This window comes from Eleutherodactylus coqui, chromosome 1 (assembly GCF_035609145.1).
Source record: "Eleutherodactylus coqui strain aEleCoq1 chromosome 1, aEleCoq1.hap1, whole genome shotgun sequence".
Lineage (NCBI taxonomy): Eukaryota > Metazoa > Chordata > Amphibia > Anura > Eleutherodactylidae > Eleutherodactylus > Eleutherodactylus coqui.
In genome coordinates this window covers 432,762,963-432,788,601 of record NC_089837.1, presented here as the reverse complement: position 1 = coordinate 432,788,601, position 25,639 = coordinate 432,762,963, and the positions used below count along the sequence as shown (strand labels likewise).

General features: G+C 43.8%; 1 protein-coding gene across 2 annotated transcripts; it reads left to right on the top strand.

Annotated features, from left to right (window-relative positions):
- Positions 1–480: 480 nt before the first annotated feature.
- On the top strand, positions 481–25,284 carry NPAT (nuclear protein, coactivator of histone transcription). 2 transcript variants are annotated; one of them, XM_066582080.1, is made up of 18 exons: positions 481–633; positions 3,992–4,110; positions 5,484–5,544; positions 7,213–7,285; positions 7,399–7,439; positions 8,716–8,880; positions 9,760–9,847; positions 9,931–10,045; positions 10,801–10,892; positions 11,411–11,495; positions 14,810–14,909; positions 15,059–15,163; positions 15,678–16,985; positions 17,990–18,105; positions 18,801–18,897; positions 20,432–20,495; positions 20,590–21,628; positions 24,875–25,284. In XM_066582080.1, the coding sequence occupies exons 1-18, from the start codon at positions 597–599 to the stop codon at positions 24,956–24,958; spliced, it is 3,789 nt and encodes a 1,262-aa protein (XP_066438177.1). In that variant the 5' UTR covers positions 481–596; the 3' UTR covers positions 24,959–25,284. The 2 variants fall into 2 exon arrangements, with proteins under 2 accessions (XP_066438177.1, XP_066438171.1); XM_066582074.1 differs by having other exon boundaries at positions 8,647–8,880.
- Positions 25,285–25,639: the final 355 nt, after the last annotated feature.

Genomic DNA, 25,639 nt, shown 5'->3' with positions numbered 1-25,639 from the left:
CGCTCTGTCATATACACAATGTAGTAATTGGCTGCGTGTTTTTTTTTTTACAAGTGAAACATACAATAAATGTCGTTTAGGGTCCATTCACACGGACATATGTGAGCTGCCCCAGGTGCAGCTCTTATCGGACAGCACATGGACAAACGGGGCTGGTTTCAGTAAGAATTTTTTTCTACCATTTACCCGGTTGTCCTCTATGCAGATAAACCGCTTTGCCCATAGCAACCAATCAGAGTGCGGCTTTCATTTTCTACTCTGCTCTTGAAAAATTGAAAGCAGCACTGTGATTGGTTGCTATGGGCAACAAAGACGTTTCTCTTTTAGACCGTTTTATAACTGTCATATGACAATATCTATATATATCACTGTACAGTTCCTGTGCAGTAACGGTAATAATGAACCATTCCTTCTGAGCGGAACTCTAGAGACGCGCTGCGTTCACCCGGAACTGGCGGAGCCGTCCATGTGGGGAAGTATTAGAGTGTGACACCGCACACAGCGCGGGAGAAGCCGTGCAGTGACAGAGGCTCGGTAGTTTACCGCGGGTGTTGGAGGGCGGCTGACGTCTCGGATGCCCCTCCGGAGGGGTCGCCATGCTGCTCCCGTCCGATGTGGCGCGGCTGGTGCTGGGTGAGTGACCGTGGGCTGACCTGTCACCCGGGGGCCGCCATTGCTGTTTGTTTATGTCCCCTCCCCGCTGCCTGCAGGGTGCCCCACAGCTCCTCATACACAGTACAGTGCATCCCGGGGGTGCAGTACTGGAACTGCTGCCGTGTACAGCCACCCCTAGGGGGCAGACCTCTCTGGGCTGTACAGCCATGGCCCTCCTGGACTACGGATACTCCATGCTAGCTGGACGCCGTTGTAGGGTACGGCGGGGCGCAGAGCGGGCTGCACTATGTAGGGATAGAATGGGGATTTTCTCAGTAAGTAATGTAGAATAGGTCACCACTTCTGTCTTATCCCGGTAAGGTAAGGAGCTGTAAGACCTGCTCACATGTACGGCCCGCAGACAGGATACGGATCCAACACACAGCAGGACTATAAGATCCCCGGGACATTCACATGTGCCACGTCCGATGTTGGGTACCTGATTCGGTACAGTAAATGTTCTGTTGGAGTTAAAAATCTGAAACCTGCTTGCCTCTTTATGGCCACCAGGATCCATCGCTGCAGCAATACTGTGGTCCCGGTGGTCGCTGACGTCACAGGAGCTGAGGGCCGGGGCCCTGCGGTGGGCGCTGACGTCACAGGAGCTGAGCTGAGGGCCGGGGCCCTGCGGTGGGCGCTGGCGTCACAGGAGCTCGGGGGAGGGCCGCGGCCCCTGCGGTGGGCGCTGGCGTCACAGGAGCTCGGGGGAGGGCCGCGGCCCCTGCGGTGGGCGCTGGCGTCACAGGAGCTCGGGGGAGGGCCGCGGCCCCTGCGGTGGTCGCTGACGTGAGAGGAGGGTCGCAGCTCCTGTTTTGATTACAGCGCCAACGGTCAGACTTTCGTATCAGTGGACCAGTGGTGCTCTCTTTGGGCCACCGTGTGCTGGGGAGCGCTGACAGCGCGAAGACTTCGGCAGTGGGGGGATACGCTGCTGACTTTGAATCAAAATCCGGAGCAACGTTGTGGACTTTGGCTCTGTTTTGAATGTGAAAATACTGTGGCGTGTGACTCCTTACCTCCCGGGGTTTGCTGACTTCCTGCTGCCTGGTATGACGGCAGGGAAAGTGCTCTATAGTTCTTGCCCAGAAGTGTATTCCAGATGAGGTTTACCAGCTGGTTTGGGAAGGCTGCAGTCGGTTTGCCTTCCATCCTGTAACCGCTGCAAATCATCCACGGTGTTGTTGCCTGCAGAAAACCCATTTCCCAGCATTTATCTCCTGGCGCCCTGCAGTCCTGCATACCGTAATAAAAGTAGGCTGTAAAGCTTCAGTGCCGTATGCTGGTTAAACGTCCGCTGGGTGTATCTGGACTCTTAGCCAGCCCCTTTGCCATTGACCTGGTGATATCCTTACATCATCCCCAACAGCACGTTTTATGGCCAGCCGATGTGTAGTTTTTTACCCTGTTCAAAATATCATGAAATTGGGACCGGCATATGTGGGAAACTGGGCAAAATCAACGGTGCATTTGCTGGTTTTAAATGGTGCTTATCAACGAATCATCAAACCAGAACTGTTCATTAAAGGGTAAATCTGGTCATAAGGACCATCTGTAAGCTCACATATGAAGATCGCATTAGGGAAGTCCGTGATTTCGGACGGCTTCTGTTTATAGAACGTAAGTGTCTTGACGGCCCTCCACAGATTTTTCCTGCTGCCAGTGTAAATTGTGCTTAAAGGGATTTCGTCATTATTAAAAAAAAAAAAATCTATACTTGCCTATTCCTCCACAGGCAGTCTCCGTACAGCATCTTCTCCTCCCTCATCTTCTCCAGTCCCCCGGGTCACCTCACCTCCAGCCGGCCAGCTTGTTATGAATCATGTGTTCCCTGCATTCTTCTTCCTGCAGGTCAGTGACGGTCACGTCCCTGTGACATGGAGTTCACTGGCTAGGAAGGAATGCTGAACTATTGCAGAGTGGGATGAGCAGTCTCTGCAATAGCTCGGCACTCCCCCTCCTAGGCTGTGATTTAGTCACGTACTGTACATTGGCTGGCAGGAAGGAGACTGTCTGTGAATGTACGTAACCTCACAGGAAGCAGAGGAATCAGCCAGCTGGGGGTGAGGTGATCCCCGGGGACTGCAGGAGACAGGAGATGACGGGTCAGGTGAAGACTTGGTAAGTAGACTGATGGGGGAGGAATAGGTAATTTCTCACTCGTGTCATTGGGGGACTCAGCCAAGACTGTGGGTATAGCTACTGCCACTAGGAGGCGACACTAAGCAGAAAAAAGTGTTACCTCCTACTGCAGGCTATATCCCCTCCTGCCGACATGAGGCTAATCAGTTTTTATCTTAGTCTTGTAGGAGGCAGACGGTCTTGTCTGCAGAGATTTTTATTTTTTAATCTTTTTGATTTTTTTTTTTCGTTGGGAATGACCAGAAAATAATGAGGAGGCAGGACTCTCCCCGTTAACCCACCGAGGATGGCGAACAGAGGTGCACTCAACCCTCTGTCTGCCGGGTCCCTCAGAAGGCAAGGAGGCACACTCGGCCCCCAAACTGAGTGTGAGCCGCCAGCCATAGAGCCCCCCCCCGATATCCACGGTCCAACATCCCCTCCCTCTAAAGGGAAGGCGATGGCGGGGAGGATACTCTGCTGTAATTTTAAAAAAAAGTTTTAAGGGCTTCATCAGATAATTGTAGTGGCACGCAAAACATATATGCGCACAAAGAACAGAACCCATAGATGTCAATCGGTTCGTTCTCATCAATGTGTGTTGCGTACATTTCTTGCGCGCAAAAATAATAGGACCTGCTCTATCTTTCTGTGTATTGCACAGCACAGGTCCCCATAGAAGTTTATTGGAGCTGTGCAAATACGCTGTGCATTCTGTGAAGGACGGAACACAGATAAACATCATTAAGATAAAGAGCCTTTTAAATTGGGGTATGAGTGTTTTGCGTGCACAAAAAGTACACTACTATGCACCGATACACGCGCAAATCTACCTCATTCACGGCGCAAATGCATTGCACTGAACGGGAGTGCAATTGCTCATATGGTTGAATAAGCCTTAAAAGTCGACAGAAGAGAAAGTGCCAGTCCTTGTCATGTGATATTTTATAGCCAATCCGATGACAGATAACAAGCATAACTTAACCACCTGTTGAACTCCTGAAATGGTTGTCCGGACGTCTTGGCTGTATAAACCAGGGAGTTGCTGTTAGAAGGCCTACAAGATCCTAATGCTTTGCTTATGAATGGAGTTTTGTTCTCACTATGAATTGATTTTAGTTTCAGGATTGTTTGCCAGTTGAGCATACTTGCCATATTTGGCTGTCTGTCCACAGCTGGTATGTTCTTTCATAGTCTGTCTTTGCACTCTCGGTTTTAGGTTACTTGCAGCAAGAAAAGCTCCCGTCCACCTGCCGATCCTTTATTGCAGAGAGTCCGAGTCTGAAGGAGTATGCCGAGCATCACACAGATGATGGCACCATCCCCGGGTGCCTGCTGGTAAGAATTCTTCCAATAGTTTACATTGCTGCCAGGCTAAAATGACGTCATTTTATAGTGCACACAGAAGAGGAAGGAACCATGAGCGTATCACTGCCCTGCAGGAAAGGTCTGGCATCTTTTATACAGGGAGAGGTGGATGTGGTTAGTGATGGCTTCCAGCTCTGTGGTTGCATCATGGAGTGCAGTGCAGCCGGCAAAACCCGGGTCAGTGGAGCAGCTTTTTTTTTTTTCTTGTACCTCGATAACTGGGATATGTTCAGTCCTGATCTATGGTAACGTACACTGAATGGCCACTTTCTTTTGAGATACTGGCCTTTTCACTATTGGAGTTTCTTTATGAGCATTAGACATGTGATGCATTCAATAAAGTGAGCAACTTTCAGTGTGAATCTACATTAGAATAGGAAAAGTGACATCCAGTGAAGCCTGGTCATCTGTGCTAGACCGGTCGAGGCCAGGATGTGACTGCCAACCTTGGGGGGTTTTCTCGTGCAGCAGTGTGGAGAGTTTACAGAAAATGGTGTGATCAAGAAAAAGCATCTGGGAAAAGGGGATCCTGTGGATGTAAAGAACTCTCCAATTAAATGGATCAGAGGAGGATATCAAGAATGGTTCTGAAGAACAGGTGGTGCAAAGCAAGCAGATTGCAGCCGAATACAATGCTGGTACTCAAATTAGTGTGTGTGAATGCACAACGCAGTGTTCCTTGGCATGGATGTGCTTATAATGGCACATGACCCGTTCCATTGCTATTGCGCTCTATGAAAAAGAGAAAGGCGAAACTCTAGTGGAAAAATATTGCCTTTCAGATGAATTCAGATTTCTGTTGTACCAGTTTGGCCTGGTTTCATGAATCGATGAATGGTGGAGGTGGAGTAATGGTGCAGGCAATGTTTTTTTCAGTTTTGAATCCTTTGATATCTGGATGGATGCCACAACAAATTGATTTGATTCTGAAAGCCAAATGAGATCCAATGCATTACTAAGTGGGGGTGTCTATTAAAGGGGATCATTAACTACGACTAAGGACATGCAACACATCTGGAACACACAAGGATTGTATTTGTGCAGTCTGATTTTTTTTATAGTGGTTTTTCTGTATTATTTTTCAATATAGTATTTGCAAGCTATTTCCTGTGCTGGATATCCCAATTTCTCCTTGCATAAGGATGCTGGGCTGGACATGGTGCATGCACGAGATTGAAAATAGCCTGACAGCCAGCTGGTTCCCTTCTTTTTTTCTGTTACTATAATATCTGCTTTTATTCATTTGAACTAAAGCTAAAAATCAGTTTATTTTGGTTTTTATTCTTATATAAAATTATTTTATTGTGATTCATTCACTAATATCCAAATTCTTTTCTTTTCAGTCTCTCTTTGGAAAAAACCTGACTACGATTTTAAATGAATATATAACAATGAAAGCGAAGGGTAAGTATATGAATGAAGTTTTACTGCTTGTAGACTATGGGAACGTTAGAAGGACTTTTGGGGAAAACTGCAAATAGATACCACTAGCATATTTCCTCTTTGAAAACACTAGTTTACAGTTTACGTTAAGAATCACGCTACAAAAAACTCAGAAGTTATGTTTCTTAATTTCTTATGTATTTTATTACAGTTCAGAGTTGTTTTTACAATGCCACTGGCCCATTTACATGTAACAATTCGCTCAAGATTTGTTCAAACGAATTAATTTGAGCGATAATAGTTGTGTAAACACGAAAAGATCACTTACTATTCGTTCGCTGACTTCTCATTGCGTGTAAATACTCAGCGCTTCATGTAGGAGGTTAAGCGCTGAACGAGGAGCCAGAAATGTCTTTCAGTCTAAACGCTCTGCACAAGCGCTGACGACCTTAGCACTGATGTTGGCGCTTGTGCAGTCGTTTAAAAGACGACCCATGTAAAAGGGCCATAAGAGCTAAAATCTTCCAGCATTCTTTGCTGTTCGAGTGTCTGCGCAGAGCCTTTTCTGGTAATGTGAATGGTGGGAAAAGCGAATTGTATCACTGCTAGTTGAGCTTGTAAAGGTGTCTTCTGTTGGTGGTTTTCAATGGTAACCAGCTCTGTGGTGTTACAGGCTCTAAATCCAAGTCAGTAAAAGATAAGTAATGCAGTGTCATTACAAAGTTACATAACTTTTTTGGTAGATTAATTCTATATATAAACTGTAAAATGGTGCTCAAAGGCAAAGAAACAGTTTGAGGCTACATTTTGATGACCGTAATGTGGCCATGTTTAAATATCTTTATTCTGGACCCAGACTCCCTTTTGGATTAAAGGGCTATTCTGAGGATGTGCTGTAAGTCTACTAGATGTGGGTCCCATGTCTCCTGGAACCCGCACGTATCTCAAGAACAGAGCTGCCCAGCCTGGCTGTATGCGCTAGTTGGTCGGGAGTAAGGAAACAGCTGTGTGAGCTGCTCTGCACCATTAACAAATTCCCATAGAAGTGAATAGTAGTTATGGAAACCGCAAAGGGTAATAAACTATTCTGTTTCTGCTGCTCTTGAGTTATGGAAAAGGCATAGCTTGCTGTGCCACCCTGTTTCCATAATTTCCTTTCACTTCTGTGGAAGTTATGGAAACTATAAAGCACACCCCTCACAACAGTTTCTGTACTCCTGGCTACCACTTGCCCTTTAACGCCTTTAGTGGCACGCCCGGAAAATCTCCTGGGCTTGCTGCACTGACCATGCAGTTAAACCCCAGAAAATTTCCGTGGACAGCTGTAGTGCTGAAATACTGGCCAGGACACCGTTTTGTGCCACTGTACATGTTTGCCACTTTGAATTACCTCAGGAAAATCTCCGGGGTTTGCTGCGCTGACATGGTGGTAATAAACCTGTCCCTAAAGAGGTTAAGTCAATAAAACTTAGATCACCATAGTATTACTAATTTGGTAACCACTAACATTACTGTTGCTTGTAGTCTTTATGGTAGGAAACTGGGAGAAAACCTGGAAAGGTCACATTAAAAGACTTCCTGTTTCTAACACTAGCTTGTTTGTGTCATTTTCTATATATGCATAGGGATAGTTGCCTTGCAGTTTTCTTTGTTAATAAATCGTGCTGAATTAAGATATGTTCTGTCCAGAGAATCAACAAGAAATACCGTTCATGATGTCATCTCTGTGGAAGAAGCTGGACCTCACTCTGTCCCAGATCAGGTATACTTCTACATTGTTCTGATTTGAGCTGTAAAATTGTAATTTCCGTCCCACCGTATTCGATATAGTCCTGCACAATGACATATAATTATACCGATGTCTCCACCTGTCAGGTCAATGCAGGAATCTGCAGCAGTTAGCAACCATCAGAGAGGTAAGCGATTAGTGTAATTGTGAGTTATATTAACTTTGTTATTAAATTAGACAATCTTTGGTACAGCAGCATAAATCTCTCTCCTTTTTTTTGGGCACCAGTGATACACAGGAACAAGCCCTGTAGCCATGCTAACACCAGTAGGTCAACTTCTGACTGGATGCAATGTTTATTTTCATTCAAAAACACATAGAGGAATTGCTGCTCTCCTGTGCTGTCTTCAGCTGAAGGTCCCATGTGCACAGGATAGCCATGAGGCAGGTAAAAGCGTGGACCGTCCTAATGGTGGGAGTTTTACTGCCAAGACCCCCACCAATCCCCCTGCAATGAGGATGGGACTGAATGGAGCACCTGTCGCTTCATTCATCTTCAATGGGATTGCATAGATGGCAGAATAGCAATCACTTGGGTATTTGAGTCAGCCCCATGCTCAGGCAGCACTCCATCCACAGTGACGAGAACACAGCAACATGGGACCTCCAATTCCAGCTGCGTTCTCACACCAGGTCACAGTTTGTATTCTTCCTCTCATTGTTGGTGACGTTATATAGGGGCTGGCATACTAGCTCATTTCAGTAACTACGCCAGACCACTCCTGTCTCTGCATTGGCTGTAACTGAATAATGGATTGGCTTAAAAAGTTATTGAAATGAGCTAATCATCCAGCCACCTTGTCCATACTATGTGATTGGTGTCCGAACTAAGCTGGATGTAGAGTATTGGTATTGTTGGACCTGGCTTGAACAGGCATTTTTCTTCATGGATAACAGTTTTAAGCTGATTGCCACAGGTTACACCCGCGAAAACTCTTCCATCAGCTATCACAAAGGAAAGCCTTACATTTCAGCTACTGAAGGGGAAATGTAGAAATAAATGGATAAGCCTGCTTTTTCAGAATGAGAGATTCTTTCTTCGTTAGCATCTTTATATTTTAATGGAGTTTTACCCCCCCCCCCCCCCCCCCATGACTCTCAAAGATTACCGCTACTTGAATTCAACATTGTTGTAACCCTTCTGCTTCATTTGACAAATTGGCTATTTTAAAGTTTTGTTATTTATTTGTTTTGTTTTTTTGCTTGCTTCATAGTTGTGACCTATTTTCTTCCTTTTCTCACTAGAATACACAGACTGCGACTGTTCGCTTTTTGTTTTGCATTAAACCTTTTCTTTTAATTTATTTTATGACTTTCTTTTACTGACTCCACAGTACGCACGAGAAAGGGGATATATGACCGATTACGGCAGAGAATGCTGACCTCCCCTCTGGCTGTTTCAGGTTTACCAACATCACATCCTGTGATACAACAAACATCTACCCCAATAATGGCAACTCAGTATATTTTGCGACCTCTACACACAACAGGTGCCTTACAACCCATCGCCAGCTCTTCATTCGGAGGAGAGTCTACTGTACAAAACAATAACTCTACTTCAATCAGCCGTGAGTTTCTTTTGTATAATTATAGCACAAGTAGTTTGTTGCACAATTGTTGCCAACCACTCTGTTCTGTCACTGATTTCAGTACTTGGCTAAATGCTAAAAGTTCATAAGTTAGCTTCAGTTTTCTGTTGGTTTATGGCTGCCAGAATGCTATCATCTGCTGAATCATGCTTTGTTTAGGGTTCTGTTCCCACTGAGGGCCGGTCCAACAAACAGCTTATAAGTGGGGAATTCGAGCACCGGACCTCCACCAATGACTATGGATAACCTATCCTGAGGGATCAGTAGTCAAAAGCTATTGAAACCTTTTGTGCATGAAAAATGAATATACATATCTAAGTCCCTGCAGAAAAAAAAATTATGCACTTATCTGTCTTTTGCATTGAATTTTTCTTCTCATGCTTTTAGGAAGCCTCATACTTGGTTTGCAAGGTCTCCTGCATTCAAGTTTCTGGCTCATGGGGGACTAGCACTGATCCGCTGGTATCCTTCATGAACGTATATAAGCTCAGCTCCCCAGCTCCTCTTTCGGAATGCCCTTTTTAAAATTGATGGAATCCATTGGGATCTGTTAGGCTTATGCCTTGATCCACTTTAACCCCTCTAAAACCGCATATCTTCTCAATGTAAAGAAGGGCTAAGCAATATTTCTCACTTCTTCATTATCGCATTTTAATAAGGTCTCATTCCCATGGCCTTATGCGTAGGAGCCAGCGGTGAGCCGGCTATTGCTGCGTATGGTGGCGATTGTGCACTGCGCATGATGGCATATCTCACGCATGCTGTCATGCGCAGTGTGACTTGTTTGTGTTTTTTCTCTTTTTTTTTTTTAAATTCTACTACTGGCTATTAGCAATCTATTTGTTCTTTCTGACCCAGTTGTGGAACCCGCACAAAGCACATCTGTGGTCTGTACACCAAGAAAACCGCTACCTACTGCCACCGCTTCCCCTATGAGACGGAAACAGTAAGTTTATTGTGCTTAAGTATTATGCAATCTTCATTTAGAAAACTAGTGGCTTATTCTGTCATTAAAATGTATTTTTCCAGAGATATTCAGAGGAGGAGACGAGCGGCTCCATTGAGCTCAAGTACAGCAGCATCAGATGGAGACTTGGGTGAATGTGTTGATAATCTTCAGGCCCTCATTGATAATAATTTTCCTGTAAGTGAATTAAATATTTTCTTTTTAACCTGTATGTAGTTATATTTGTGCTACATTTAGGGCCTAGTTCTCTAAGAACCTTATCGTGGGAGGGGTGATAAATATCTGTTCACTGGGACCCTCAACAATCACAGGAACTGGGGTCCCAAGCTCCCCGCTCCTACATACTGCACAACTGATTTTGAATGGAGCAGAGGTTGAGCATGTGCTCTGCCATTTGCTTGAATGTCTATGGGCTTGATGGAAACGGTTGAGGTGCTTTACTTGGCTTTCTGTCAGTCCCATGTAATTTGAAGCTGCACCACTTATGCTCAACTGAATCTTCGTTTACCCTTTCCAATCCACTGTCTGACCTCTGAAGACATTATGATTTAAGGCTTTACACCTCCGATGCTGGAGGACGTCCGTCGGGGTTCTTGTGCTATATATTGCCAGCCTCTCTGCTGTTGGAGCCTATCCAATGTGTCACCTCATGCAGTACTGGCTTTAGCCAGCATATAGCGCTGTTGTATAACGGCAGAAAAAGAGTAAGCCCCCTAGGAAAACCAGGATACAAATTGGATTGGAAAGGGTTAAAGTATTTTGCACTACCTTGTGTACTGAGGAGGAACAGGTGGCTCTGGACCCCAGCTTGAGTCATCAGGGGAGTCCTAGCCGTGGGGTCTCTAGTGACCAGACAAACTATTCCCTTTAGCTTGGCAAAGTGTCTGCTCTCTTTGCTCTGGTGTTTTGTGATATAGTTGTTTTACTTTTAGCAAATGGTGATCGAAAATGCCAGGGAAAAGATCTTAAGTAATAAGAGTCTTCAAGAGAAGCTAGCAGAAAGTATCAACAAGTTTCTTGTAAGGTAAGACTGTGTCCAATTCATCTTTTCACTTGTTATTTAGCAGTTTCTCTGAACATCCTGTTTATTGCTACCTGGATTAATCACGCTTGTGTAAAGAAACGCATACAGTGCTCAAGGTGCTTTCAGCCAAAACAATTATCTCTCAAACGAGCGAAAGCGAACAATAATTGCTCATTTTTGTTTGTCCATTTTATGCAGGCATTATTCGGTTTAAACAGCAATCATTCAGTTTCTCTTGTTCGCTTATACAGCCTATCTAAACAGGTTGCATGAGAGAAAACGCGTTAGCGGTGACGTCGCTCGCGCTTTCATATAAGTGGCTCGTCTAAAAGGACCCTAAATGATACATTTTATTTCTATGAATGACATAGCAGGCTTGAAGAATTTTCTTGGAAAAGTTCAAATCCTTATTGTCTGCACTTATAAATTGTGTAATGTGCTATTATAATACAGGATTTATATATAACTGAAAACCTCCATTGCTCTCTGTAACTTGCATTATTATTTCTCTTCCTAAGTGACTCAACTGCACAGAGTTCCAAACAGGCAGATGGTACAACTGCTGAGCAAGACACCTCCATTGATGAAATCCTTGGTCTCCAGGTAGCTTTGTAGCAATTTTTTCACCTCTTGCAAGGGGTTGTCCCACCCAGAGAGGTTATTTCCACCCATGATCAGTGGGAGACTGATCTCGGGGACCCCTGCTGATTCTGATTACTAGGTCGTTGAGGTCTCCGTTCATTTAAATGGGACTGCTGTAGATGTCCAAGTTCAAATAAATCTCCAGCAGTCTCGTTTAAACGATTGGAGTGGTGGTGTGCATGCATGACCGGTGCTGTTCATGCATGCACTTTCGGAAGCAGTGGGGATCCCAGTGGTCGGACCCTTACCAATCAGCTAGTTATGTCTTAGCCTATGGATGGGGGATAATGTGTTTTTGTGGCCCATCCCCTTTAGGGTTCTTCAATATTTGTAGTTTTTCCTTTGCAAGTGGTTTGTTGATTTAAGGTAGAAATTGACGTAGTAAAGGCTTTACGTAAAAGAGTATTCTGGAGATGGCACGTTTTTTCAAGTTCATCCATTGAATGGAAAAAAAAAACTGATATCAGATGAGGTGTGACTGCTGAGCCTCTCCTGTTTCCTCATTTCTCCTTGGTTCTTGGTAGCTTTTCCTACCAGTACTAGCGAGATTGCCTGGAGTGCTGACTGTGTATGAGCAGCCGCCATTCCTTTGATTTCAATGGGAGATGGGGTACAAATAGTTTGTCTAAATCCGGCAGTCCCATTGAAAATGAACGGAGTGGCATTGTGTGTGCACAACCATAGTTTCATTCAATTTCCCCCCTCACTGCGAGCCCACAGTGAGGATGAATGGTGCCATGCAATGTACTGAAATATGTTTACAAATTTTTTAAATTGAGTAAAATTAAATTTGCAATTGCACCTCTTTTTGTAAGGGTTTAATTTTTTACAATACAATAAAAAAAGGCAGTAATATAGTGATACCAGATTTTAATGTTTTTTTTTTTTCTGTTTTTTTGTTTTTACTAGTTTAGAAAAAGTTAGCTGTTTAACCGCTGCGGCATCGGGGTATGTATGGAAGGGAACGCACGGCAATCTCCTTTCATACAGCACGGCTGCCAGCTGTTTCTTACAGCTGACACCTGACGGCAACAGCTCTGATGAGCTGTACGGCTCATTGGAGCTGTTAACCTTCTAAATGCCTTCTTAAATCGGCCAAACGATGTTCAGAGATCCTGTATGGTCCCCCCGCGATGAGATCGCAGGGAGCCGTATGGGTGTTATAGCAGTCGGGGGCCTTGTGAAAGACCCTAGGGCTGTCATGGCAGAATGTCTATCAAGCCATGCCCGTGGCATTACATTATACTGCAGGAGCGATCAAAGCATCGTGAGTTATTGTCCCCTCTGGGGACTAAAAAGAAAAAGGTAAAATAAGAACAAAGTAATTACCGTATATACTTGAGTATTAGCCGACCCGCGTATAAGCAGAGTCAGTAAGTTTTACCACAAAAAACTGGTAAAACACATTGACTCGAGGATAAGCCTAGCTACACTCGAGTATATACTAGGTAAAAAAAACGCAATACTTGCCACCCAGCCAGCGTCTGTCCCTGGCGCGATGGTCTCCCCAGCGATGTGGCAAGCTGCTTGATAATTCTCCCTGCTCGGCTTTGAATTCCCCCTCCGTCAGCACTTTGTAAGTATGCACTGTGATTGGATCGTGCGCCAGCCCATCACAGCCGGCGCTCGATAAACCTATCACAGCCATTCAGTGATGTCATTCACTGAATGGCTGTGAAGGATCGAGCGCCAGCTGTGATTGGCTGGTGCTTGATCCAATCACAGCGTTTAGTTACACAGCGTTGACTGTGGAGGAATTCAAAGCTGAGCAGGGAGATGACAGTGGGAAGAATTGTCTAGCAGCTTGCCTAACCACCGGGGAGACCATTGCGCTGGGGACACAGACGCCGACTGGGAGGCGAGTATTGTGTTTTGGGGTTTTTTTTTGTTTTGTTTTACTTCACTCGAGTATAAGCCATTGGGGGTTGGAGGGGGGCTGGGGTCTTTTTTTCAGCCCCAAAAAATGTGCCCTGGCACAACTATGTGGATGTAAAAATTAAAAAGCTATTGCGTGCTAAAGATGGTGGCAGAAAATAATTTTTAAAAATTTAATATCTCTGAAAAAACAATACAAGTACTTCAGCAAAAGAGAAAACTAAATTTGGAATCCTAGTAATCGTACTGACCCATAGAATCTAACTTTTGTTGCAGTTTGTACACAGTAGAAACAAGATGGACCGAAAGATGGCGGAATTTCTCTTCAATTTTTTAAAGGTTTTTCAGTACATTAAATGGTTCCGTTAAACAACTCTTCCTGCAAAAAACAAGCCCTCATACAGCTACGTCGATTGATAAATTAAGGAGTTACAATTTTTTTTAAAAAGGGAGAGGAAAAAACGAAAATGGAAAAACGAGGAAAAAAACCTTGGTCACTAAGGGGTTAAAAATGGCTTTCCCATAACTTTTTTTTTTTAATTTTTTTTTTTTTTCGTTGACTGGGCTGTATGAGTGCTAGATTTTTGCAGGGTGATATGTAGTTTTTATTACCATTTTTTTTCGTATTACTTTTTTTTTTTTGTTAAATTGAACGTGCGATCATTTGATGTATATAGTGCGATAGTCCGGTATTGCAGTTTTTAGTCATTTTCAGTGTTTCCTATTAAGCCCTGCTAATAGCAGGCCTTCGTAGCCATCCAAGCTTGGCAGCTCTGAGCGCCTACATTAGGACTCATCAGCACCCTTCAATCACATCACGAGAAGTGGGGCTGACTGGGCACTGGAGGGGGGGGGGTCCCCCACTACATCTAACTCTTTAAACCCATGGTCACCTTTGATTGCCGCATCTAAATATTCAACTGTTGCCATCGGAGCTAGCACTGATCACAGTGGCTGTCAGTTGTCAAAAACTGCTGCAAGGCATGGAGTGCAATAGTTTTCCAAGCCCACTCCATATTGCCCTCAAAACCACTTGATGCATATGCCAGTTATGAAGAGGTTAAAAGTGAATATTCACTTTTAAGATTTTAATACAATCAAACAAATTTGTAACAGCATGTGAAGAGTGAAAATACAACTGATTATCTAGTGTATTATGGTTAGGATACCAAATGGACATTTTTTTTTTCTCTTTGAAGGTTATTAATAAGTTTAACCATTAAATGGTGAAGCCAACAGAATCCACTTGCTGCTCGCTAGCTTCTCCTTTTATGAAGATCAAGAACCATTTTTATATATTTCCTACACCGCCTTGTGGGAAAGATTTCATTGTTGAGAGTATGTACATCTATATGATCATTTGATATGAAGATTCAATAAACTGTGTCTGTTCCTAACAGGGAGGGGAGATGCACATGTCTGAGGAGGCCATCCATGATATCTTAACACAAACAGAATTGGACCCTGACTTTCAAGAACTTTATGATTTGTTTGCATGTGGTAAGCTTTTTGCATAGTAAAAAAAAAAAAACACAGGTCATCAGGGCGTGTTGCATTTATATTCTTATGTATGTACAATAGTATAACCCATATAACTGTCTCTTTACTGGTATCTTGGACATTGAATAATTTATTCAAATGGTTTCCAGTTACATCCAAGGCTCCAAAGACATGCCGTGATCCTTCAACCGGTAATAATGATCCTAAGAACACTGGGACTGGAAAAGGAAAAAAACAAGATGTTACGGAAAGCGGTGAGTCTTTGAATAATTTACGCAGCATGGATGACATGTTTATTATATTAGTGGACATGTAAGAGGGATGTGTAGAGCATGCTTCTCAATTTGTGAGCGCCATACGTGTAGTACATGTGTAATCACAAACTGCCCCTCCTGATTCTTGATTGATGGCTTAAGTATGATGCTAGAGGCCAATGAAAAATAAAATTCCTTATCTGTAATATGTTTTTTGTAATAAGTACTTTTTATTTTAACAACTTTAACCCTTTTAAATCCACTGTCTGACATCTAAAGACATTATCATTTAAGGTTGTACAGCTCCAAAGTTGGAATACGTCCGTCGGGGTTCTCTTACTGCATATTGCCAGCCTCTCTGCTGTCGGAGCCTATCCAACGTGTTATCTCATGCAGTGCTGGCTTTAGCCAGCATATAGCGCCGTTGTATAACAGAAAGAGTAAGCCTCCTAGGAAAACCGGGATACAAATTGGATTGGAAAGGGTTAACATACTGAAATGTTTTTTCCACCAGGTTCTATAGAGTGTGCTAAGAAACTTGACATCTGCTCAAATGGTAAAGAAGGTACCAACTTGTCTGGCCAAGATAAGTCCTTGGTGGACCAGACTTCCGAACTTCCTAGTACTTCCCAACAAGCATCTGCCAATGAAGGGTCCAATTTAGAGAATCGGACTTCAAGTTGTGACAACCAGAATATTGCCTTAGTAGCTACAGAGAGTACAGATGGTGAGCATTTCATGGACACAGATCTACCAGGGGCCGAGGAGGAGGTCACTTCACAGATACAAGATGTTGAAAGAAAGAACATTTCTCTTTCAAAGGAAGGAGCTGCATATGGGTTCCACATAGCTGAGGATATTTTACCATCAAACACATCTATTGCAGATAAATCGATATCAATAAGTGCTGGAACTGTTAATGAGGAGCCAAAAGACATCCCAGCTATTGAGGTAACCAGCAGTGCAGCCCCTTCAGTTGAAACCTGGCAAGATGCCAGAAAGAATGACCCTATTATTCCATCTTTGACAAATGTGGCTGGGCCTCTGCATAAACAAAAGACTAATGAGCAGACCCACTGCCCAGAACAAAGCCCCACAAATCAACCAGGTAATGCTGCAACAAACCAACAAGTAAATACAGCGGAAATAGAAAACTCTCCGCTAAGGGAGCTAACACCGCAAAATGCCGTGATAAATATAGAACATACCGCATGTCCTGGACAGATCAGCGTGCCACCTGAGGGTGCAACCCTCTGTATTTCGATGCCAGGTACCAGCGAAACCATTTTGGACGATTCAAGCATTGTCACTCTCATTACGGAAGATTTGCCTGAAGACACAGAATTAAGTGCTGCTGTCAAAAGCATAAATGGAGATTATGCCACTATTATATTGTCACCTCTAGTGAAAAATCAAGAACTTAAAACAGCAATTCCATCACAGGAAAATTGTATCATAGATCTTACAGATTCTTCCCTTCTAGGAGAGCAAGCCCAACTACTGACTCGGTCTAGTGACTGCTCCATAAGCATTGGTACCTTAAGTGGAGACTGTAGTGTTTACTCACTTTCTGGAACTTCGAGTAACTCTGGAGAGAACAGTGTCATTCAGCTGATGCCAGCAGCAGGCTCTACATTTGCTCCAACTGGTAACATTTATATCAACAATCGTATGGCAAATAGTGGTACTGCTGTGCCACCTAATATTGTCATGCTGGCTAATAGTTCTTCAAGCCAAAACCAGCCAAGTCTTTTTCAAACTCCTCCCAGGCCTGGCAGCATGTACGCAGTTGGGCAGACTATGTCACCAAAGTTTTCTCAAGGTATGTGATTTTGCTAATTCTCATTTTGTAAAGTGATTTTTTTTTTTTTTTTTTTTTATATTGCTAGGCTATGTCATTACTCTATGATGTGTGAAGGTCTGAGCACTGGGACCCCCACTATTCCCAAGAATGAATGGGCCTCAGTGCTGTGTCCTTTTAAGTTCCTCTACAGGGACTCTTCCAGCCACAACCCGGCTATACAGGAAACTGCAGTATTTTAGGCCTCGCTGCAGTTCCCTGCACAGTTGGTGGCACCATGCATGGAAATGCAGTGAAGAGTTCTCAGCACTAAATTAGGGCTGCAACACCTACATTCTTAGGATAGTTGGGGGCCCTAGGCGTTAAATCCCACCACAGGTTATAGCAATTACGCCATCCTTTTACAAGGTGGGGAAAAAACCGTTCAGCATCAATATTGAATACCCTGGGATGTGTAAAGTATACCGACTTGAAGGGATCCTGTTATGGCCTTTGAGCCCCATAAACTACGTTATGGAGCGCAAAGGTTAGGGAGTCCAGAGAAGCAATATTTGATACTCACTGGGCACCCAATTCCTACGCTGTGACCCCAAAAAGGTTGCTCACACACACACAGCCTGACTTTTCTCAGCCTGTTCTGTGCATGCTGTCTCTCATACAAATCAATGGGAGAGAGTGCTTGCCGTCTATATAGTTTTAGCAACAGTCGAGGTTCAAGGGCACCACTACTGTGATCTTTGGACATATGCTAACATACTTTTGACTGACTTCACTCCCATACCCCCTCCCTCCATAACCCTCCATTCTCCTCCTTTTCTTAAATTCCATGACAGTAATATTTTATTTTAACTTTTTAAAATTACACACCCTTCCAGTAGAGCACTTGACCGTTCTACTCCCAACATGACAGAAGCATAATGCCCTGATGGGACAACCACTTTTAGGCTTTGTAGCCATGTGTTGTGTTTGCAAGAGTCTCTGTCCAGAATATATGCTATAATATATATTTTTTCATATACCATCAGGCTCCACCATTATCCTTGCCTCCCCTGTCCAGCCTGTCTTGCAGGGAGTTGTGGGTATGTTCCCTGTTTCTCTCGTTGGCCAAAGTGGAAGTACTTTCACAGCACCATCTCATCAGGTAATAAATGGTTAGAGAATCTTGTTGCTGGCTGATTAGTGATAGGTCTACTGTATGCATCTGTATAGTAGATTGGGAGAAACTTGCATTTTAGTAGCAGCCAGTCACTGAGGACTACAGTAAGTAGTTCTCCATATTCATGAGCTGCAGCTGGGCCCCATGCTCTCGCCACTGATTAACTGCTCTCGACCTATTAATGTACATAGTGAGATAGCAGCCAATCAGTGGCCAGAAGGTGCAGTGCGTGTGGCTAGCTTCAGCTCAAGAATATGGAGGACTACTTCCTGTAGTCCCCTGTGTCTGGCTTCTACTAATGAAATGTGGATTTCTCCTAAACTACTGCACAGATACACACAGTAGACATATTGCTGTAATAAGCATGGCAGTTGTGCTGCTCTCATAAAGGGCTGTGAAAAGATGGTGATAGATTCCCTTCACAATTAACTCTGTAAAAGTCTTACAAATCTGTGATCTGGACGCTTTTTACCCAATGTTTAGCTTTCGTGTTAGGCTTAGTAAAACCTACACTGCAGAGTCTACTCCTATACATGGATGTCTCTTAAGAAATATGTCCATCGTATTGCATATGGCTGATATCAGCAAAAGAGGAAATTTGGGCCAGATGCCTTATCAAGATAGCTAACCTGGTGCGAATTCCCTGTCATGAAGTTTTTATTTATTTTTTTCTTTTACAGCTCTTGCATGTTCCTTTATCCAAGCCTATTGTCCCAAAACTGCCATTGCCTCCAAGACCTCAGAAACCACCTCCCTCAAAACCCAATGTGAACACAGGTATTCATTCATATGACTTGTTAGGATTATTATACAGAGGTCTGTCAATATATAATGGTTGTTCCAGAATCAGTTCATATAGTAAGTAAAAAATATTGTATGTTGAAACCATAACTCTATGGAATAGTAATAGAAAATGAAGATTAAAGAAAAGCAGATGCTTGCTACAGGCATATTCACCTCTCCTCACCCTAAAAACTTCCCTAGCTTTGTGTTTTTAAAAATGAAATGCATATATTCACCTATCCACCGCTGTCTGGGTCCGGTGGATCTTGCAGCGTGTTTCCCCACTCTGCACTGAAGATCTTTCAGCCGGACCGAGTGCTGCCTTTGATTGGCTGAGCGCTGTGACCAATCTCAGGCAGAGCTCAGCTGTCACTCAAGGAATGGCTAAGGGCTGCCTGTGATTGGCTGAGCGCTCAGCCAATCAGATACAGCGCTTTCAGCCAGTGGGGATTGTTAAACCCCTGCCGGCTGAAAGATCTTCAGTACAGAGCCGGAGAGACACACAGCAAGACCCGACAGCGGCGGACAGGTGAATATATGTTTTGTTTTTTTTACAGGCTTTGAGGATAATTTTCAGGGAAGGGCTTATATTTCAAGCCTTCCCCCGAAAATCCTCACCGCTGGGTGTTCCCCCCTCAGTGAACACTGTGACAGCTCTGTCAGTGTTCAGCGATGGGGACTGAAGCGGGTATGAAGGAATCCTCTGCCACTGCTGTTACAATAATTGATCAGCTGGAATCTGCTCAGTACCCCCGCTGATCAGCTAACTGAAGAGACCACAGCCCTCAGATGTGCACCATGGCCTCTTCTCAGGCTTGTGACGTTACATTAATCAGTCACATGGCCTGAGAAATGCCCAAATCCCATTACATAAATGGGATTGAGCTGCTATATACATGGCACAGCTATCATACGAAGTACGGTGCTGTGCCTGATGTGGTCTGAAGCATCCGTGTAACACCTTTGTCATTTCATTCAACTGATCAGCGGGATCCTAGATGGTGGACCACGACCGATCAACTTTTGGTGAACTATCATGAGGCTATGTCAGTAATGGGAAACTCACACCGGTGTGTTTGCACATGTATTTGCACGCGCAAGACGCAGAGAATGGAACACATTGATTTCAATTAGTTTGTTTTCGTTACTTGGTTTTGTGCTTTAAAAAAAACCCACCATGCTCTTTTTATGCACATTTGTGCACCAAAGGCCCGATAGAGGTTTGTGGTTGATGTGCACTCAATATGCTGCGCCATTTGACTGGGTAAACACATCTGGAACTAATTGGACTAAATAGCCTTTTAAATTGGCTAGCTGCTGTGTCCCTGCACCCATGTGAAAGGGCTCTGCAAGCGCAAGAACTGCAGTAATATGCGTAAAAGTGCTTTGTTCACAGCGCAAATGCGCTGGGCTACCACAAGCGTTTTTGCGCATATGCCTGTATGAGTCCGTCCTAATAGTTTAGTTCTGGAAAACTGTTAAAAATAAATTTGTACATCTAAATATTCTGCTTCCTCTCCCCTATTAGGCAAATCATTATCCAGCTTGGCAGTCGACTCCGCAAGTGGTTCATCAGGTTCATTTGTGCAAAGGTTAGCACATGGGTGGTAATGTAGACAGATTCATTATGATGGTGGTTTGAGTTTATTAATGGCATGATTTTTGTTTATTTATTTTTTTCAACAGATTAGGGAATGAAGGTAAAAGGTCTGAGGCAATAAGTAAACCTGTCAAAACTGTCCCAGACTTGCCCAAAGATATTGCCAGAGAAGTAGAAGCACATAAAAGAGTGCTCTGCTTTGATGGTACAAGTTCAGCAATGGCAAAATCTGCTTCTCTATCCTCAACTAATTCCAAAAGTCAAAAAAACGATGGGAATGACACTGTCCAGAAAGAGGGGTCCTCTTCTGGAACTGTTACTTCATCTAGATCAAACGGAAATAAAAAAAATAAAAGTTCTGTTGTCAAGAATCAGAAAGTATCCACGACTTCTACTGCTTCTGCAAAGGATCAGGTGCCAGAGAAAAGGCCTACAGCTTCAAGTGGTGGCACTCTTGGCAACAAGGAGAATGTTCTGCAAGTAAAGACTGGAAAACAAGGAGCAGCACAAGTGGATAAGAGAAGCAATACTAAGGAAAGCGAAAAGAATGCCAAACGACCCCAGGAAACCAATAAGAAACCAACTTCCGTACCCAACATTCTTAGGAGGACACCGCAAAAGGTGCCCTCAGAAAGAGTCTGCCCTACTAGTCCTCTGGTAAAGCAAGCCAGCCAATTGTTACAGGGCATGCAGAGTCCAACTTCAAAGCCGTCGTCTCAGGGAGATTTGCTTTTACCATCTACTCCAGGATCTAGATTAGAAGACAAGCCATTAGCTGTAGATCAGACAAGGACTCCCACAAACAAACGTTATAATGAAGATGGTGGAACTCCAAAACCAATGTTTCCCCCTGCAACTCCAGATATGCCCACCTGTAGCCCTGCCAGTGAAACTGGTAGTGAAAACAGTGTCAACATGGCTGCTCACACCCTAATGATACTGTCACGCGCCTCTCTTGGGAAGTCTAGTGGTAACACTCCTCTAAAGGATAACACCCAGCAATTAAAATCTTCCAAGGGTGCTTCCAAAAAGCGAAAGCTTGAAGAAACAGAGGAAGTCGAGAGACAGGCACATAAGAAAGACCTACTAAGCCAGTCTGATATGCAGAATAAAAAGAAAACAAAGGTATTGTCTCAATTTAGTAATTTCTGTAGTGCAGCTCTTGTCAGAGAATTCTCCCGGAGATAATTGATGTCTTAGCCAAAGGATAGGCCATCAATGTTTGATCCAACATTGGGAAATCCTGCCACATCCCTTTTCCTGCTTTATACAGGCTCATTGGCTTTTCTATACAGGCTCTTGACACTTAAATGTGGCATGCAGCAATACGTATCTGCTACATGTGCCTATAAACAATGAAAGGGATGCAAGGCTTCTACACTTTTGTTGCGCTTGTCTGCTGTGGGGGGCGGGGGGCTTGAAATTAAGTTCTGCAGAACTCCCTTAATATAACAAATACAACTTGGTTTATGCTTTGGTTTCCCTGGAAATGGGTTTTAGTGGCATTGTATAGCCAGGAAAGAAGTGAGCAGTGATTGAGCTTGCATTAGGAATGTCTAAGGCTATAGGTGTACACTAGCCATAATGTGAGTTACTCTTGCAGAGCTCGGGTGAAAATCACATCAGACAGCACACGGACACTCGTTCACATGCTGTCTGATTTACACGGACCGTATACATTGACATGCATTGGCAAATCCTATTTCTCGTCTGTGAAACTAACAGGAATAGGATAGATCATAAGTTCTTTCAGAATGACCATTGGTTCATGTGGGGAAAAAAATGCCCCCATACATAGTTTCATAGGCTATAATGGAATCGTGGATTGACACAGACAGCACAGAGCCCCAAACGTGCAAGTGTCAGACCTGAGCTTATTAGGCCTCATGTCCACGGGGAAAATCATGCCCGCTACGGATTCTCCATGGAGAATCCGTAGCGGGTCCCTCCTGCCCTGTAGACATGAGCGCTGAAAATAAGAATTAACTTACCCGCAACGGACCAGGCAGGTCTTCTCTTCTTCACGGCCGGAACTTCTTTCTTCGGCCGGCGGATGTACTTGGCACGCCGGCAGCCTGCTGCGGGCATGCGTCGGGCACATCCACCGGGCCGAAGAAAGAAGAACCGGCCATGAAGAAGAGAAGACCTGCCCGGTCCGCTGAGGGTGAGTTATTCTTATTTTAGGTCTCCCGCGGATCCGGACGGCTTCCATAGGCTTCAATAGAAGCCTGTGGGAGCCGTCCCCGCAGGAGACCCGCACGAAAATGGAGCATGTCACATATTTTCATGCTTTTTTTTTTTTTTTTTTTTTTAAATTCACTTTTATTGACCGCGGGTATTTATCTACCCGTGGGTGGTCAATGCATCCCTATGGGATGCGGATCCGCATGCGGGTGATCCGCTGCGGATTAAAAATCATATTTTGCCTGTGGACATGAGGCCTTAAAGTAAGCTTTGTTTTTTTTGTACACTTGGTATTCTTTGGACAATGATTTATCAAAGCTGATCTAGTGGATGTATGTCCTTCTGAAATGGGATTTGCCTGACCTGTCTCTGTTTTGCTGAATGGTCAAAAGAGCTTAAAAAGGTAGAATAAAATGACTGGCAAGTGATTTTATATTTTTTTAAATGTTATTGAAATAAATAAAACAAACTTGAGAGGTAACAGTCTAGGTTTAAAACAAACTCAGTAGACATATCACAATATGGAAACAAGGAGTGTTACAATGAGTCGCGTGGGTGTCTGCTGTAAGAAACAGCCAACACCCACTATGTATGATCTCCACATGATCTCCCTTTATATATGTCCTGCAGCCACAGGATGTAAAAAGCCTGTAGAGCTGTCACTAAGGGGTTAAAAGAACAAATTCAGTTGTATTTGCCTGTCTTCAGCCCCAGCCATCCATCCGATCCGTGTTGTGATACAGACACAATGTGACTACTGCAGCCAATTTGGGACCACAGTATCACCATTTTGAACTCCTGGCATGGAGCCCAGGATGTGAGTGCTGAGGCCAGGAGAACGGGGGCTTACACTGTGGACACGGACTGCAGCAGCCACATGATGTTTAACTGGGTCACCAGGGCCAATAATGGGCAAGTATTGCTGGGTTTGTTTGTTCTAGCACATCAACACCTGAGATTAAACTTTCAAATTGTAACAGAGCACCTTTAGGGCTCATGTCCACGGGAAAAATAGGATTTAGGATCCGCAGCGGATTTCCTGCATGCGGATCCGCACCCCATAGGGATGCATTGACCACCCGCGGGTACATAAATACCCGCGGATCGTCAATAAAAGTGATTTAAAAAAAAATGGAGCATGAAAAAATCTGGACCATGCTCCATTTTCATGCGGGTCTCCCGCGGGGACGGCTCCCGCGGGCTTCTATTGAAGCCTATGGAAGCCGTCCGGATCCGCGGGACACAAAAATCATATTTTACTTACCCGCTCCGTTTCTTCTCTTCGGCGCCGCGCCATCTTCTCTCAGCCGCGGCCGGATAATTTTGCTTCGGACCGGCGCATGCGCGGGGCACGTCACCGACGTCATCGTGCACATCCGCCGGGCCGAAGAATGAAGATCCGGCCGCGACGAGAGAAGATGACGCCGCCGCGAAGAGCAGAAACGGAGCGGATCGGAGGTAAGTTTATTCTCATTTATTCTCCTTTTCGGCGCTCATGTCCGCGGGGCAGGAGGGACCCGCTGCAGATTCTCCATGGAGAATCCGTAGCGGGCCCGATTTTCCCCGTGGACATGAGGCCTTAAGGGGTCATATGACACGGGCTGCGGAGTCTGGGGATGTCCTTTCATACTTCCTAGCTCTCTGCTCCCTTGCTGTCTGCCCAGGAAGCTGCCAGTTGGTGCATGTGTCAGCCTGGTTGCCTCCTTCTGTACGCACGCGTAATGTCCTTAATCCCTTAGTGCCCAGCGTATTTTGTGTCTGAAGGACCAAGCAGTCTTCATTGTTGCATTGCAAGCACCATAACTCATTGACATAGCTATAGGAGTTCTTGGTTCTTTTTCTGTGAGAAAGGTGTTGTAGTCAATGGGGGTAAGCTGCAATACCACACGCAACCTGTTCACAGATGTGGTGCTGTTTTTAGAAGAAAGTAGCAAGTCCTGGCTGCTTTTTTTTATTTATTTATTTTTTTGCCCCTCATGTTTTCCATAAATGGTTGCATGACTATCTAGGTCTAGTTAAGGTGGTCCTTAGATTAAATGCAGAAAAAATTGTCAGTTGTGCTGCATGATGATATCAAATTCTGCAACCAGCTTGTTTCCTGGAGCATTACTCAGTCCTGAATATACAGTGACCTTGTGAACTATGTTTGAGCTTGAACTTTCCTTTTTTTTTTTTATTACCTTACAGAAAAATCAGAAGAAGAGCGTGGACAATTTCCCGGCTGAAATGGATGTGGATAAATTTTTAATGTCTCTTCATTATGATGAATAATGTGAATTTTGAGTAGAAGTGCACAATGTACCTTTTAGAGTATAATTAATTATTATATGTAAAGATGTACAAAATGTATGTAAATAGACCTGAGAGCTTATTCTCTCTGTGGGGCTTTTTGTAATATTAAAGCACTTGCTGCATTGCTTCACTTTTCCAAGCTGAACATATTGTATACTTGGAAGACGTGTGTAATTATGTCAGTCCTGACCTGCTCACAATACAGATGTAAATTTGAGAGATTTTTCTTGCATTATACAGCTTTAAGCCACATTCTTTTATATGGACTTGCAGTTCTGTTTTGATCTTAATAAAAACAAGTCTATTAAGTTTCTACAATTATTTTTGTGATTTATCTTACAATTCTGTAATGCGCAGTTAATGAATATTGCAGCTTAAAAATGAGAATGAGGTGGGTTGACTGTCAAAAAGCTGTTTTTTCTATTACACCTTTTATTACAATGTTACAGCTTTTTAAATTGAGTTTTGCAAGCAAAATAGGGTCTTTTTTTTTTTTTAAACTGGTGCTGTGCCAGACTTCTGGCGTAAATCTTCCTTTTTTTATGGTGCAAATTTATTTACTATTGATTTTGTACCAAAAATAAGGTTTTTGTAAACATTAGACATGTGACTTAAGTTACAAAGTAAACCCACACTTTTCATATATTTAAAGGTGTAACA